Source organism: Fukomys damarensis, unplaced genomic scaffold (genome assembly GCF_012274545.1).
Source record: "Fukomys damarensis isolate Sample0158 unplaced genomic scaffold, DMR_v1.0_HiC HiC_scaffold_14, whole genome shotgun sequence".
In the NCBI taxonomy this organism is placed as follows: Eukaryota; Metazoa; Chordata; class Mammalia; order Rodentia; family Bathyergidae; genus Fukomys; species Fukomys damarensis.
The window spans coordinates 83,691,212-83,707,284 of record NW_022900926.1 but is presented as its reverse complement, the minus strand read 5'-3'; the positions used below and the strand labels follow the sequence as shown (position 1 = coordinate 83,707,284).

At 34.0% G+C, this 16,073-nt stretch overlaps 1 protein-coding gene and 1 long non-coding RNA gene across 2 annotated transcripts in view; one reads left to right on the top strand and one right to left on the bottom strand.

The window, feature by feature from the left end:
• Window positions 1–221: 221 nt before the first annotated feature.
• LOC104847983 lies at window positions 222–5,389 on the bottom strand. Its single transcript, XR_004517176.1, has 4 exons — window positions 4,969–5,389; window positions 4,479–4,598; window positions 473–643; window positions 222–288 (listed from the first exon to the last, which is right to left on the bottom strand). It is a non-coding gene; the product is annotated as an uncharacterized LOC104847983 (long non-coding RNA).
• Ufl1 (UFM1 specific ligase 1) overlaps window positions 5,389–16,073 on the top strand; it is a 24,168-nt gene continuing 13,483 nt past the window's right edge. Inside the window, exons 1-8 of the mRNA XM_010603648.3 lie at window positions 5,389–5,549; window positions 6,668–6,813; window positions 7,748–7,776; window positions 8,397–8,494; window positions 9,006–9,120; window positions 11,431–11,561; window positions 11,868–11,926; window positions 14,660–14,806. Of these exons, the coding sequence (XP_010601950.1) occupies window positions 5,473–5,549; window positions 6,668–6,813; window positions 7,748–7,776; window positions 8,397–8,494; window positions 9,006–9,120; window positions 11,431–11,561; window positions 11,868–11,926; window positions 14,660–14,806 (802 nt within the window). The 5' untranslated portion in view covers window positions 5,389–5,472. The remainder of the gene's footprint in view (window positions 5,550–6,667; window positions 6,814–7,747; window positions 7,777–8,396; window positions 8,495–9,005; window positions 9,121–11,430; window positions 11,562–11,867; window positions 11,927–14,659; window positions 14,807–16,073) is intronic.

The window sequence follows — 16,073 nt, the reverse complement described above, 5'->3', positions numbered from 1 at the left end:
GGGGAAAAAAATATATGTACAGCACAATATTCACAAGGATATGGCTTTAAAATGAAATTCTGACAACATAGATACAAATAACACTAGTGAGGAACAACTGGCATGTAAACAGAGAGAAATAATTTTATAGTTTAGAAAGTATTTGCATGCATTTAACACCATAAGCCAGACTACAAAGACCATATTCAAAATGATAAAATGACGTGAGCCTAAAGTGATGGTAGTCCTTGCTTTCCTAAGAAAGCTTACAGATGACAAAAAATCTCGCTCCTCACTCTTCAATGAAACCTGAAAAAAATAGAAAGAGACTTTTAAATTTCATTTAGTAGTCAGAAGAAAAATAAAAACATGAGAGCAAAAAATGTACTAAAACAAATTGTTAAAAGGATGGTTCTTTAGGATTTAGATTAAGAAAATGGTGATTATTAGGAACAAATCTGAGTTCCTTTAAATCGATTCCTGAAAAACTTACTGCTTGGAAGACTGATAAATTTGAATTCTGCAAATTTGAGTGTGATAATAAAATGGCATTCTTATCTTCTCCCTCTTTCTTCCTCTTCCTCTTCCTCTTCCTCTTTATCTTCTTCTTCTTCCATGAAATATAGCTCAAGACAATAATATGCAAAAATGTATTGATTGTCTCCTGTACAATAAATAAAAGACTGCTAGATGTTAAGATGTTTTGTAGCTCCAAAAACTTTAAGTCGAGGGTCCCTGTAAATCAAAGTCACATGCTTATGACAGGAATAGGACCCTGATTTTCTCTTAATCAATCTTGATATTCACTTGAATAAAGACATAGCTATATTTCCCAATTTGTAATGACAGGTGATGGTAGACATAATGTAGAATGCAAGATATAATTTTTTAAATGATCTGAACTGGATTGAACAGCTTTTTCTCCATGGTGTCCCCACGGCATAACACAAAGACTGCCATACAAAACTTGAAAAGGTATTTTTGTTTGTGGCAAAGTATACATATTGGGGCCAGGGATTTAGCTCAGTGGTTCTGCCACCAGCCTTACAAGCGCAAGGTCCCAAGTTTGATTGCTAATACCAAAACAAACAAAGTAAAACAAAAAAAACAAAGTATATGTACCACCAACTTTCCATGATGGAGGTAGTCATTATACTGCAAATGTACTAAAAAAGATAAATAAATAAATGCAAACCATTTATTGAAAGAATGAATCAATCAAAACCAACAGTGAAATTTAGTGAATAAAACTAATTTGTTCAGATAAAGAAAAGACTAAACCTGGTTTGATAGCAATTTAGATAAATACCAAACAATTACAATTCATTACTAGCTCTATTTAAGCCAAGAATCCAATTAACAGAGGTAAAATATCAGCAAAATTGATTTCACTGTAATTTGTTCAAGTCAAAATATGTGTAAAATACTAAATTCCATTTGGACATCACCTTCTGAAATTGACATTGGCAAACCAGTTGTTCAATTGTTCTATCCTGCCAGGGTTCAGCAAATTGAGACATGGGATTTTGTCAGGATATAAGTAGAGCATCTGGGGTTTTGGTGTTTTTTTTTTTTTAACTTTTGAAAAGAAAACAAGAGAGGCTTGTTTCAAATATTTGAATAGCTGTCATAGGAAAGATATATCTCAGTCATTCTCTGTCTTGTCCAAGGAAAGCATATAGAAACTGCAGAGAAACAGATCTTGCTGGGCAAAGAAGGGATTTCTAACAGATCTGGCCAAAAATGCACTATGCTATCTTGCAAAGAAAAGAATACTTCATCACTTTAAGAGTTCAAGCAAAAACTATCTACCAGCAATTTTGTAGAACAATTATTCTTGTGGCAGTAGGCCATTAGTATGGATGTTTTAAAGACTCTTCATTGGCCTGATATTCTGATTCTATGACCCTGAGGGTCTTGCTCTCCCTTCTCCATTATCATAAACCCTTTTCATGTCTTCTTCCAACTTAATGCTTAATCACCTATCTTTATTCTTATTCCAGTTATTCCTATTTACTCGTAAGATATTCCTTTTGTGATGATTAATTATATGCGTCAGTTTGACTGTGGCAAAGATGCCACGGAGGAGTCTGTGAGGGCATTTCTAGAATAAATGAGTATTCAGGTGGGCGGGCCATCACCAAGCCAGATAGGCATTGTCCAATCCATTGGGGCCTGAGTGGAACAAAATTATGGAGGAAGAGTAAATTGATTTTCTGCTGGAACTGGGACATTAACTTCACACTCATTCAGACATTAGTTCTCCCGGTTCCCAAGCATGTGAAACATGGACCAAACTATAGCACTGACTTCCACAGTTTTCCAATTTACAATTCATGGGAGTTCTCAGCCTCTATATATAATAGCATAAATCAACTATTCCTTCTGTTTGTCCCATGTTCCTCTTTGAGTGATAATAGATAGATAGATAGATAGACAGACAGATAGATAGATGGATAGACAGACAGATAAACAGAGTACCTCTGGGTTCAATCCACAGTGCCAGAAAAAATAATTACAACACCTTTGCTGAAATAATCAATTGTCAAAGCATTTATTTTCATTCCTCTTGCTCTGAAGGGGTATTGTTAGCTATTTATTTTTACTTTCTTGCTTTTCCAATAATTTTCATCTTTTTCAATAATCTTTTTTCTTTCCTTCTATTCACAATTCATAGGAGTTTATAAGGGACTAGTGCTTTCTATATATAGGTTTTTAATACCAATTTTGATGGTAGGAGATTAAGATAATTCTTAACCCCAAAAATGTCAGTGATACAACTAACACTGTCTGTATCTCAAAAACCAAAAGAAAGGATATCAAATGCTTTCACCACGAAGAAATGACAGGTGGTTGAGGAGACCTATTTAACATAGTTTAAACGTTACATAATGTGCAAATGTGTATTCATATGTCACGTGATGCCAATTACTGTGTTTGATTTTTGTTTTTATATATCAATTAAAAGGCAAAGTAAAAAAAAATGATTCTGGGAATGCCACAAATCAGTACATAGTGGAGCTGAAGATCCTATCAGTCCTTTGCACATTACCTATATTTCAAAATTCACCTGAAGTTATAGAAACACACAGCTATTAGAAAATTTTATAGTGAAAACTTTATTCCCTAAGTATATACAAAGCTCATTCTTTAAAGAATTCTCCCATTTCCTATCAAATAGCCACTTGGGTTTCTTATCATTATTCTATTCATACTCCATATTGCTTAAAGTTTCTCTAAATTTGACCAGATATTGGCTAAAAATGAAATATCCCCCACTCAAAAGTTTCTTCCCCATTTAAAAATCACTGACAGTGCAGTTAGAATACGTGATTGCTAAGTAGACATAGTTTTTTTACATGTATGATCTCAGGGTCTGAACAAATGTGCATCATTATAAAAGGTCTAGGCCACAGCTGTACAATAAAAATTGCTGAGATGAAAATGTTTGTCTGTACTGTTCCATACAAAGCCGCAAGCCACATGTGACCACTGAGCATTTAAAGTGTACCTAGTACAACTGAAGGAATAAATTTTAAATTCTTCTATTTTTAAAAGAAGAATCATAGCTGATAACATTAACATATTACTATTACTGTACCATAATATAACGTAGCACCAAAACTGACTTATCCTTATAACAAACATATATAGAATACACCAATACTATAATATAGATTGCCATGCTAAATAATGAGAAGCTCAGAGACTACTGGATACAACAGATAAATAAAATTACTACAGTTTTATTTGCTATTAGAGAATTCTTAAAGAATTGTTGGGACACAACATATAGAATATTGTCCATGGGTTTCATTTAAAGTTTTATTTAAGCTGGGATAACATGTTGTAAGAAAGGAAAGAATGGGCACTAATGTAGCAGACAGGCACTGAAGAAAATGCATGGATTCCTGTAAGGGCTAAGGTGTCTTTTACCTACAAACTATTCCATATGTGTCATGTGGCGGTGGCAGCAACAGCAGATGTTAACAGGAAGTAGACTCCAAGCTGGCTATGAATATTTCAAATGGTAAGCAAATATTCAGGTGCCAAGTGATCACATAATATAGGATCCTTCCATCATTATTTTTTTCTGTTTGCCTGCTTGCGTTTTTCTGTACTGTGGATTGAACCCAAGCTTTCACACTGAGCAACCCTCACCTCCCCTCATCAGTACACACAGCTCTGTTGAGACAGGCTCTTGCTAAGTAGCTAATTTGCTCAGGCCGGGCTCAAACTTGCTACTTCTTGCCCCAGTTTTCCAGAAGCCAGGATTACAGGCACGCACCACAATATTCTTCGAATTTTTATACTTCATTTTAAGTACTTATTCTTTAAATCCACTGCATTGGATTTGTGGTTTGTTATGACAGTGTCATGTCCTCCTTATCCAGCAGTGTACTCTATGATTAATCATTTATTATTTGTTTAGGAATAAATATTTCTGCTTGTTCTACAGCCTGATACTGTTGGACCCAGACCACCAGCTTCCAAATTACCTCGTTGACTTCCAGGATTCCACCTGTTGGTCCATCATCAGATTGCCAGGAAGCATCACGATTTGCTATCGTGCTCAATAACAGTTTTTATGACAGAACTCGGAGCAAGTTAAAATAAAGCTGAAAAACAGAATAAGTACATTCATGGCCCTGGGTGTGATTAGTCAAAATAATAGATGGGAAAGGAACTGAAATAACTCCCCTTTTACCAAAAGAGCTTCTGATGAAAAGGAATAATGTATTTTTTTGAAGAGTGGGATATAAAAGTAAAACAGCAAGACACAGGTACTCCAGAATACATATCAACTCTACTCATCCTAACGTGTGGATCACTGGGTATTGTAGTAACCTACAACAAATTACTTTATGTTTAGATTTCATTATTTGATGAAGCTAATCTTCCCCATAAGAGAAATAACAAAGATACATGAAAGCATTCATGATATCCAAATTTATTCCTTTTGTGTGAGTCAAAATAAACAGCGATTACCTTCAGTTGTGGGTATTTCGCTTTAGGCCAGTTAAAATCAAAGCAATTCCCTAAACAAAGTGCACTGGACAAAGTTAACAGCCAGAGAAAGAGGAGGGTATGCAGATTATAGGAATGAGCACGTCTCCATCCCACCCCCCAAAAACAAAGAAACGAAGAAAAAAGTAGCTAATTATCACTCCACAAAATCAGCAGGAAAATGCAAATATCTCTAACAACACTTTATGAAGCGGTCTTTCTCCTCATCGGCTGGGTATCATTCCACACCCTCCCTAGGGTCTCCCCAACCCCACCATCCAAGCAGGGTAAAGGGCGCCCGCGGAGGGTGGGCGGGGCCGAGCTCGTCGCTTAGCTCCCTCCCGCGCGGGGCGTGCGCGTTTGGTATTGCGTCAGAGGCGGAGAGTCTTGGCCCTGCGCGCGGCCCGTTCCGTCTCGCCGCCTCTTCGACTGTGCTCTTTGGGCTGACGTGTCTGCAGCTCCTGAGTCTCGGCTAGTCAGGTCGTGATGGCGGACGCCTGGGAAGAGATTAGGCGGTTGGCAGCCGACTTCCAACGGGCGCAGTTTGCCGAGGCCACGCAGAGGTGCTGGACCCTTTCTCTCCATTGTGGAATCCAAATTAGGCCCAGGGTGGACTTGTCTGGAACTGAGACTTTAGATCCCTGGTCTTGGACCCCGGACCTTCCTTACCTTGGCCAGGTTCTCTTCCCTTCGCCCGAGCCTGGACCACAGTTCCGAGTCCAAGTCTCGGCCGGGAAACCCGCTAGCTAAGACGCCCCAGCGCCCGGCCCCGCTCTAGCCCGGGGTTGGCGCCCCGCCCAGCGATAGCCCAGGCTGGTGACCCGGCTGTTGAGTGTCCCTGTGATCCTGCTCACCCACCCTCCGCCACGTCCTCGTGGCATTATTGTTTGCTGCACTTGTGATCTAAATAGTATGAAAGGAGAGACGGACTCCAAATATAGTACTTTGCAAAGAGCACATTCATTCTTTAATTTTTTTCTACGTTTTTTTTTTTTATAACAAATATAGGCCAGACCCATGAGGCCATCTGTCATATTAGGGACTCCGGGCCACTGTCATTTTCTACAAACGTAGGAACCTTCGAGGGATGTATCTGAAACATCCTAACATTGTTCTCCGTTGTGCATAGAGAACAGAATCCTTTTGATCCATTCTCTTCACCTGGGATTTTATTCCTTCAGGACCCAAAGACAGTAACCTCTTTGATACTGTGCTAACACTGAGAGGTTAAAAACAAACGGGGCCACGATGTGTGGCTATCCAGTAGCAGTTATGTTTTTACTAGGCCAAATCTACCTGCAGACTCAATGAGTGAGGCCAGTATGCACTTTCATAAGAAAAATTTAAGCCAAAAAATGAAGTGAAACTAGGACGAGCGTTCTCCCTAAATTACATATCCTCAGTTTTCTATTCATACTTGAAGATTCAAAGCAGGCCCAGAAGAAAGCAAATTTGCCATTTCTAGAATGATGGATATCAGTTAAGTAAATTATTTAAGTGCTTACTCTCGAGATTTTATTGTTATTTACTGAATCAGTATTGTATAATGAAAGGTATAGATTTTGTAATATAAAAGCAGTGACTCTTTACTCAAACTTTTGAAAGCCTGAGCTCATATGCTTTGCATTTTATTTAATATCAATTTATCAAAAATTTTCTAAAACTTTTTTTTTTCCTTCAGGTTGTCAGAGCGGAACTGTATTGAAATTGTGAATAAGCTGATTGCTCAGAAACAGCTAGAAGTAGTTCACACACTTGATGGAAAGGAATATATTACTCCAGCCCAGATTAGTAAGGAAATGAGAGATGAGCTACATGTCCGAGGTGGTAAGTAATTTCTCAGTAGCTCCCCAATCCTGGATTTGGGGGAGGCCAAAAAAAAAAAAAAACACCTACTTAAAAATCATAACTAAGTAAATGTTTTCTTTAGAGATTACAGAACACCTTTCTCAATTTTGTCCTTCCTAATTCCTGGGGAAAGAAAAATCCAAGGCTTCTCAAATGCTAAGCACATTCTACCACTGAACTATATCCCATTTCTCAATTGTAAACTTGGTAATCAGCCTTAGTATTTTTAGTAGGTTCATGCTCGAGTATTATCACTTAACAAAATAATATTTTTATTAGTTTGTATTATACATACTGTATGTGAGTTAACTTTCTTTTTACAATTCATTAATTTATTACATAACCCAAGGGAGGGTACTTAGCTGCCAATTATCAGGTGGTAATTATGGGGGAGGAAAAAAGATTATTAGATTATAGATTGCTTTCCTTTGCCTTTTAAAAATTTGAATTGAGTAAATTGAATAGTCTGATTAAAATAGAAGCAACTCTTTACTACATGTTTTGGAGTATAACCTTGGTGTTTATTTTTATTTTCCTGCAAACTTCCAGTAACAAGCTATAATTTGGAACACTTAACAGATTTTCTTTTGCTATAAAAAACCTGCCTTTTAGTTTCAAATAAGTTGAAAAAAATTTCATTTTAATTTAGCTATCAAAGTCTCTTTGGTTACAATAGATAAATTGAGAGTTGTGATGTCAACTTTATGTAATTTAAAAAAATTGGAAAATAAATTAGTGCTTATAGCTTCAACCACAGAAACTTAGCAAATGGTTTATAATGAAGACATTGATGATCATGCCTCTTTGTCTTTTGTAGAAGGATTTGGACTGGTCAGAGCATATTTATTAGCATTTAACACTGCTTGGCTAGTTTTACTTACACGTAATTTAAAATAATGTTTTTTCTTTAAAGGTCGAGTTAACATTGTTGATCTACAACAGGTAAATTTCGATTTCTCAAATTTTAATGCTATGAATTTGTTCAGTGCTTTTGAAGGTATTCCTAGTACTTACATTTTGAATATTTGTGAAGAAATAGTTATATAACCCTCACTGATAATATTGAAATATTTAGTAAGTTCTGATACATTGAATTGATTTAATAAGTTCTTTATTGATTGATTGCTTACCACTTAACAAACCAACTTAAATACCATTTTGTATAGTTGCAATTTTTGTATTTTGGAGAGAAAAATTACTGTTTATGTTTTTAGAATGTGGAAGTAAAAGTAGAAGATATTTTCAAAAATGCATATGTGATTGCCAAGGTACACTATATACAGGAAAGTAGAAAATCTGTGAAATGGTGTCTATTATATATAAATATAGAATGCTGCTTAATATGCATTTTGCTATCAATTGAAAATAATTCTTCAGAACTTAAATAAATAGCAATACATCACTAATTTTTTATTTTACTAAGGATTTTAAAATATTTTATATCAAATCAAAATTTATCCAAGAGCAAATAACCTATTAAAAAATTATAATTCTAAATGTATTATTTCAAACTTAAGAAACATTAAAAACTTATTTTAGTAGAATTTCTGTTTTTTTTCCAGGTAATTAATGTTGACTTGACTCATATTGAAAATAGAATTAGTGACATTGTTAAATCAGAAAAACATGTTCATCTAATTTTGGGACAACTAATAGATGAGTAAGTACAATATTTAGGAGGACTTTGTTTTCTTTAGTATTTAAATTTAGGCCAGTTGAAGCCAGGTTTAGTTAGAGCTGATTTTCATTATAAGGATCATCCACCTTAAAAAGCAAGTGAAGTGCATAATTACGTGGAATACATACTCATAAATAATATAAATTTTTATCTTTTTACCTGTTTAATACAAACATAACTCTTTCAGTTTTTCCTATAAGATCTTAACTTTGAAAGCAAATTTTTTTCCAAAAATCTTAATGAAAAATGACTGTAAAATTTTCTGGTTAAAAAATAATCCCAAAATTTGTCATTTGATTAACTTTACATTTACTTACATTGATGACAAGAAAAAAACCAAGTTTTGTAATATGAGTAATGAATGTATCTACTTGTTACTTTTGGGGCATATTCGTCAATTAAACATAAAAATTAAGCATAAAAAATAGAGAAAATGGAGGAAAACCATTATTTCTAATTTCTTTTTCATTTTCTTTCTTTTGCTCAAAATTAGGAACTATTTGGATCAGTTAGCAGAAGAGGTAAATGATAAATTGCAAGAAAGTGGTCAGGTAACCATATCAGAATTGTGCAAAACCTATGACCTTCCTGGAAACTTTCTAACTCAGGTATTTTTCCTTCATAGTATCATGTGTCTTTTTAACAAATAATTTTAAACAGTAAATTTTAATAAGAGAAAAGTACTAGATTTTCTTACTTTAAGTTGATTTGTTGCAAATATATGACTTGATAAATGTTGTAGCTATATATTTAGGAAGTACTTCTTATACATGGATGACTCTGAAGAGACTGTTTAGAAATACAATGTTCCTGAACCATAAGATACTCTAAAAACAATTAGTAGACTAAGCTCTATCATTGTCTTGATGCAAGAGCAAGTACACCATAAGTGCATGAATTTTTTTAGTGCTTCTGACACCACCTATACAGAAACTTTAGCCAGGATATCTACAATATTTTAAGAAATATCTGCTTAGTATTGTAATTTAGAGAAGGTACTACTGGCACATTGTGAGTGAAGGTCAGGGATCCTGCTAACCATGATACAGTGCAGAGACAGCCTCTTCAGCAGTGGGTTTTGTTTGCGAAAATGTTATTGCCAGTGTCTTTTGATGTCTTTTTTCTCCTCTAAACTGACAGTATCATAGGAAGAACAGCTAAACAATCTCACCTTCTCTTAACTTTGGATACTTAGGTTAATACACACATTGAGTATCTTGATTTATATTGTAATAACAATAGAAGCTATATCTTTGTTTTTTTGAAGTAGTTTGACATTTTAGAATTGTAGAAGCCCTTTCAATATAATAGAACATAGCATAGGCTTCGAGTTAAACAGAGCTTAGTTTAAATCCTGTCTATGCCACTTGACATTAAGAAAATTACTTCATTTCCTTTGTGCTTGAAGTTGCATATCTATGGACATAATTACATCTGTTTTCATAGGCTTCAATGAGGTGTATCTAGTGAAATATCTGGCACAGTAAAGGCACTCAATAAATCATAGTTTTGTTTTTATTTACTGAAATGAAGAAAAAGCCAAATCTCATTTTAACTGCATATCTAAATTTTAATAAAATCCAACTTAGAAATTTACCGAATCATAATTGCATGAGATTAATTTGTAATGTGAACAAACTCAGCTATATTATGTGAGTGAGTTCCCCTACTTCATTTAAAATACCATGTAGAGAGTATAGATCTGTTTTATATAGCATTTCAGGAGCCTAAGTTCTGCTTCACATGAGTGAATACGTGTTAATCACAGGAAGTCAAACACTATGTTTTTAAAACACTTTAAAAATACTACACTTGAATATAATGATTTCTTATAAAACTGTGCTCCTGCATATTTTCTGGAAATACCTCTCGTCTTAATATTTTTTAATTGTAATTTTTCTGTATGCTAAAAACTCATTAAGTTATTATTTTTCTCTGTCACAAAAGTACCAGCACAGTTATCTTCAATAGATTTAATTTATTTTGGGATGTGAAATATGTCCAGACTTATTTCACATGTACCGACTCGTAGTATAATGGTGGAGAAATAATCTCTTGAGTCTGAAAACAGATCAAGTCCCTGGTTTACAAATGAATGCCATTACAGGTTGGATTCATTCATAGGTCTGACAAAGTGAGTCTTTACTCCTTTGACACCAACATACAGTGTATATTGCTTTGCACTTCCTAGCATACCCTTTACATCACCACTGCTTTTCCTTGTTTGTGGACGATTGAGCACTGCACTAATATACACTATTCACACTATACAGTAAGCACACAGCTGCATAACTGTGACAATGTCCGAAGACACGTGAGCCAATTCTGTGATTTACTCGCATCTGTGAATGTTCATAATCCGAGATCCATTTCTATCTGTGAAAGGTCACAACTCAAATGTTCATAAGTCAGGACTTACTGTAACAAAAACCACTTTAAACCTTCTACATAGAGATAACTGGTTAATGTTTGTGTGAAAGAAAATTATTTTCCAGGCCTTTTGTTTTCCTACATAGCAGAATCTTAGAATAATATTTATTCCCTTCTATTAGTGTTTGAAACTTCAGGTAATACCTGTGTATTAGTCTTGTCTGTTTTTTGTTGGAAGCTACCTAAATCTGGAAAATTAGTTAAATCAGTCATTTTTATTTTATTGTAGACTTAGAGCTTATTAACAAGGGCCAGTATGATTGGTAAGGTTTTAATCACATGAGCAATTTGACTCATTTCTTAGCTCAGCTATTAGGAAGTTTACAAGATTCTGAACTTTTAGTTTATATATCTTATAGTTTATGTTTATTGACATTTCTCAGTCACATGATTGATACATCAGCGTGAAGCATGGATTAAGCATGATTATATCGAGCATATGTTTAATTTTGTATTTTCCCAATAAAAATTTACACATTTATCCCCAGGCACTAACTCAGCGACTTGGTAAAATTATCAATGGACATATTGATCTTGATAATAGAGGAGTAATTTTTACTGAAGCTTTTGTAACTCGACACAAAGCACGCATTCGTGGACTATTCAGTGCTATTACCCGGTAAGTGTGATTTAAATATATAGATTTGCATATAATTTCCAATTTTTTTGAAGCAGCGGATTCTTTCTTTTTTTTTAAACAAAATCTCTTTGAGGATCCCAGTTTACTAAACCAATACAAGGGGAGCTTCTATGAAATGAGAGTAAGGCTACCAGAGTCCATACAAATGCAGCCTTCATTTTTCCTTTTAAATTATTAGGCTTTTTCCATAAACTCTAATTCTCATAGTTATTTTTATAAATTCCTACATAACTATAATGAACTAGTTTCAATTCTTCATTTTTATTCTTTTTTCCTTTCTTACAGGCCTACTGCAGTGAATTCTTTGATTTCAAAGTATGGATTTCAGGAGCAGCTTCTTTACTGTGAGTTTTGTTTAAACTCTGTATCACTTGGGCTCAGAATGTAGCTTGCTGGTAGACTACTTGTCCTGTATATTCAGGGCCCCGGGTTCAACTCTCAGCACACAAATGAAAAATTTTATGTCATGTCATTAACTGCTTATGTTAAATCAGCTTTCAAACACTAAAATGAAATACCTTAGACAATTAATTTTAAAAAAGTTTGGGCTAGGACTGTAGCTTAGTGGTACAGCATTTTAGACATTTACCTAGAATATGCAAAGACCTACGTTCAATTCCCACCACACAACACCACGAAAAAAGAACAAAAAGAATTGGTACTTATTTTGACTCATGGTTCTTGAGTCTCCGATCTAAGACCGAGGGAACTCTTTGCTGTGGGGGTCTGGTAGGCATACCAGATAATGGTGGTGGGGAGCCTGTGACAGAGCAGAGCCACTGACTCAGGAGCCAGGAGACATAGACAAAAAGGAGGTGCTTAGGGTCCCACAGTCCTCTTTAAGGGCAGCCCTCCTACCCTGTGACCGCCCACTAAACTCCACAGCCTGGGAGCTAAACCCTTAACACAGAGACCTTCAGGAGACATTCACTGCTGAGAAGCCTGTTAATTCAAAACTTAATAATTTTAATGCCTTTTTCTCTTTTAATCTTAATACAATGTTACTAAAGTAGTTCATTGTTTGAAAAGCTTCTGCATGTTTTTGTATATTTATCTATCCAGTATATTTATCAAACAGTATTGGCACCTTCAGAGGAATGGGAAAAAAATGCATGTACAAAATGAAAATATGTATATACATACATTGTTCTACATTGAAAGAGATTAAAAATTGTAGGACTATGAATAATTCTTACTTTGTTTCTTAGGATTTTTATTAAATTTTTAACATGAAAATAAATTGTATTTTCTACAGAAGTTTTACAGAGAGTTTGTAACCATCAAAATACTGTGTTGTTAAATTCTTAGCATGCAAACAGCATATTATCTCCAAAATAATCTTGGTTCAGTATTTGTTGTTTGTATGTTTATGAAGCTTTTATAGGATATTGAGGGTTATTTTTAATGCTACACTGGAGTAATTTTTATAGCAGGATATCTGAAATTTAAGAATTAAAATGAGTTGAAAACGTTCAAATACAAAACAAAAAATTAATTTTTGTTCGCTGTATTTTCCAGAATATGAATTTTAAATTTTAAATTTTTGCCTGAGACAGATTTAAACATAATCAACAGTTAGTGTCATTTCATTAAAATGTAAAATTCAAGTAATAATTGATAACGTGACAATTTTGTCCAGAATTTAGAATGAGTTTTTGTACAGTAACACTAAATTGAGAATCATATGTTTCAGTCTAATGAGAAATCTGTACTTATTTACTTATCATTGAAATCCTGAAGTTCATGTTAAAGTGTTAAAGGCTAATTTTTATAAACCTTTCTTTTTGCCAGACATCTTTTTTTTTTTCTTTCTTTTTTTTTTTTTTTTTTTTTTTTTTGAACAGGGGTAGGCTGGTCTCAAACTCAGAGTGATCTTCCTGCCTCAGCCTCCCCAGTCCTGAGATTATAGGCATGCGCCACCACGCCGAGCTTGCCAGACATCTTTTGATTGTGCTTTTGATTCACTTAGAAGTAGCTGTTTAATATCTGCTTTGTCTTTTTGAGAGGATTTTGATAGTTAAAGCAAGAAAATGTTAAATTTTGAGTTTTAAACAAAAAGTATAAATTTACATTAATAGTGGTCCTGTCCAGTTTTCAAACTGGCCTCAGTAGTGTGACGAATGGTGATGTTGATGTAAGCAAAGACTTTATGAACAAAACCCTTATCACACAGGAAATCTCATAGATAATCAACAAGTGGGATCTTATCTTATTAAAAAGCTTTTTCACTGCAAAAGAAACAAAGAACTGAGTGAAGAGAAAACCCACAATGTGGGAAAAATTTTTGCCAGCTTTTCCTCAAAGGACTAATACCTAGACTAAATAAAGAACCCAAAAAAATCAGACACCCCCCCAGTTTAAAGACCCAATCCAAAAATAAGCATCTGAAATGAATAGACATCTCTCAGAGAAAGAAGTAGAAACAGCAGATAAATATATGGAAAAATGACATCACTGATCATTGAAAAGATGCAAGTTAAAGCAATGCTGAAGTTCTGTCTCACTCCAGAAAGAATGGCTGCTATCAGGAAATCAGCCAATAATAATACTTCTCTTATAGGTCCAGTTGAAATGTGTTCTTTTGGTTTAAACTGTGGAAATGTAATAACATAAGAAATATTTACAGCTTTATTTCACACTGCTGATTCTAATATGGTCCATGTGCCTTGATTTTTCTAAATCTGATAAAATTGAACTTGGTAGCACGTAGTGATTGCACCTTATCTGTTCTCAAAGTATTTGATCACTCTAAAACAAATTATACAATAAATAATGGCATTTTGGTTTTTGTTCAAGATTATCCAAACTAATAAATTCTAGAATGTTAATATTAGTTGTTTTGAGTTACAAGTTCAACGTCTCTAACTAATTGCTAAAAAATTTTCTTACATTTATAGCTTGAGTATTTTCATAAATGGCAGGAAAATTCTGTTTAAAATATAATAACTTCATTTATACTATTTAAACTTTAAGTTTTTAAAATGGTAAGATTACATAGAATGAAATAATAAAGTATTTTGCTTTTTAAGATTTATACTTGTTCTGATTTATTTGTGTTTGCATGGGTTTATTTTAAGCTGTACTTGAGGAACTTGTTAATTGTGGACGTTTACGAGGCACTGTGGTTGGTGGAAGACAAGATAAAGCAGTTTTCATTCCTGACATCTACTCCAGGACACAGAGTACTTGGGTGGATTCTTTTTTCAGGCAGAATGGCTATCTCGGTAACTATGTTTTTTAATTTGAAACCAAAATATCTCATACTAAAACATTCTTAACATTGTATTTTCCTACCAGATTACACTGATTTCCTTTGAGTGTGAAAGTACTCACATTGAAAGTCTCTGTGGGTCTTAGAACTGAGCTTAATTCCACATTTACAAAACAGTTGTAATATAGAAAGGATAAAAACTGGTATTATTATTAACCATCCAGTTTTATTAAACTGATACATAGCTTTTAAGTGTTTTTAAATTCATAAAAGTAATTGTATTGTATGCAGATGCCCACTTTTTCAGTTACATCATTTTACAAATATCTTACTGTCTTTACAGTGTTCATTTTTGTCAGCTGTGTAATACTTCAGAAACATTGAAACCATTCTGAATTCTGTGTTTAAAATTCTTCCATAATAGACTGAATTTAGTCATTCAAAGATCAAAAATATATATTAAATTCATTTAGTTTGATTAATTTATAGCACAGCAAACTACATTCTCAGGGGCAAAAGAAAACCTCTCATGGTGGCACATGCCCACAATCCTAGCTACTCAGGAGCTGGAGGCAAGAGGAATGAAAGTTCAAGGCCAGGTTAGGCAACTTAGTGAGACCCTATCTCCAGTTTTAAAAACATAAAGAGCTGAAGGAGCATTTGGGTAGTAGAGCACTTGCCAAATCTGGGTTCAATCCCCAGTACTACAAACAAAAGAAAAACCTGTAATGAACAATTTAAACATATGCTAGGACCCTAGGATTTGTGTATATGATTTTTTTAACCTCTTATAATATATTTTTCGTATCTTCAACCACAGAACTTGGGTTAGAACTTCTTTATAACTAGTTTTCCTAAGGATTTTTTTTCTAGTAAGGGTTGGAGAATGAGGAAAATTGATATCTTCAATAACTATTACCTATCAATTAAAGTCTGTCTTTATGCTAAACCTTTTTCTAGTTTAAATGAAGATGGAGAATTATGTTATCTAAGTTGTCTGGTGATACATTTTAAAAAACTAACTTTATTCCTTTAACTGTAATAAGCAAAAGAAACTAGTTTTGATTTCCTCACTTAAACCATAACATACCTTATTTACCCATATTTTCAGTTTCCATACTCTCTAGACTTCATGTTTCTTCATGTTTTCCTTTGGCCCAATTGAAAAGTGAATAAACATCTAGTATTCAGGAAGTACTTGAGCCAATTGTTCTAAAAATATTTTAACAAAAATTTGGGTTGGTAAAATTACCAGGATATAGGCTACAATATATTTCTGT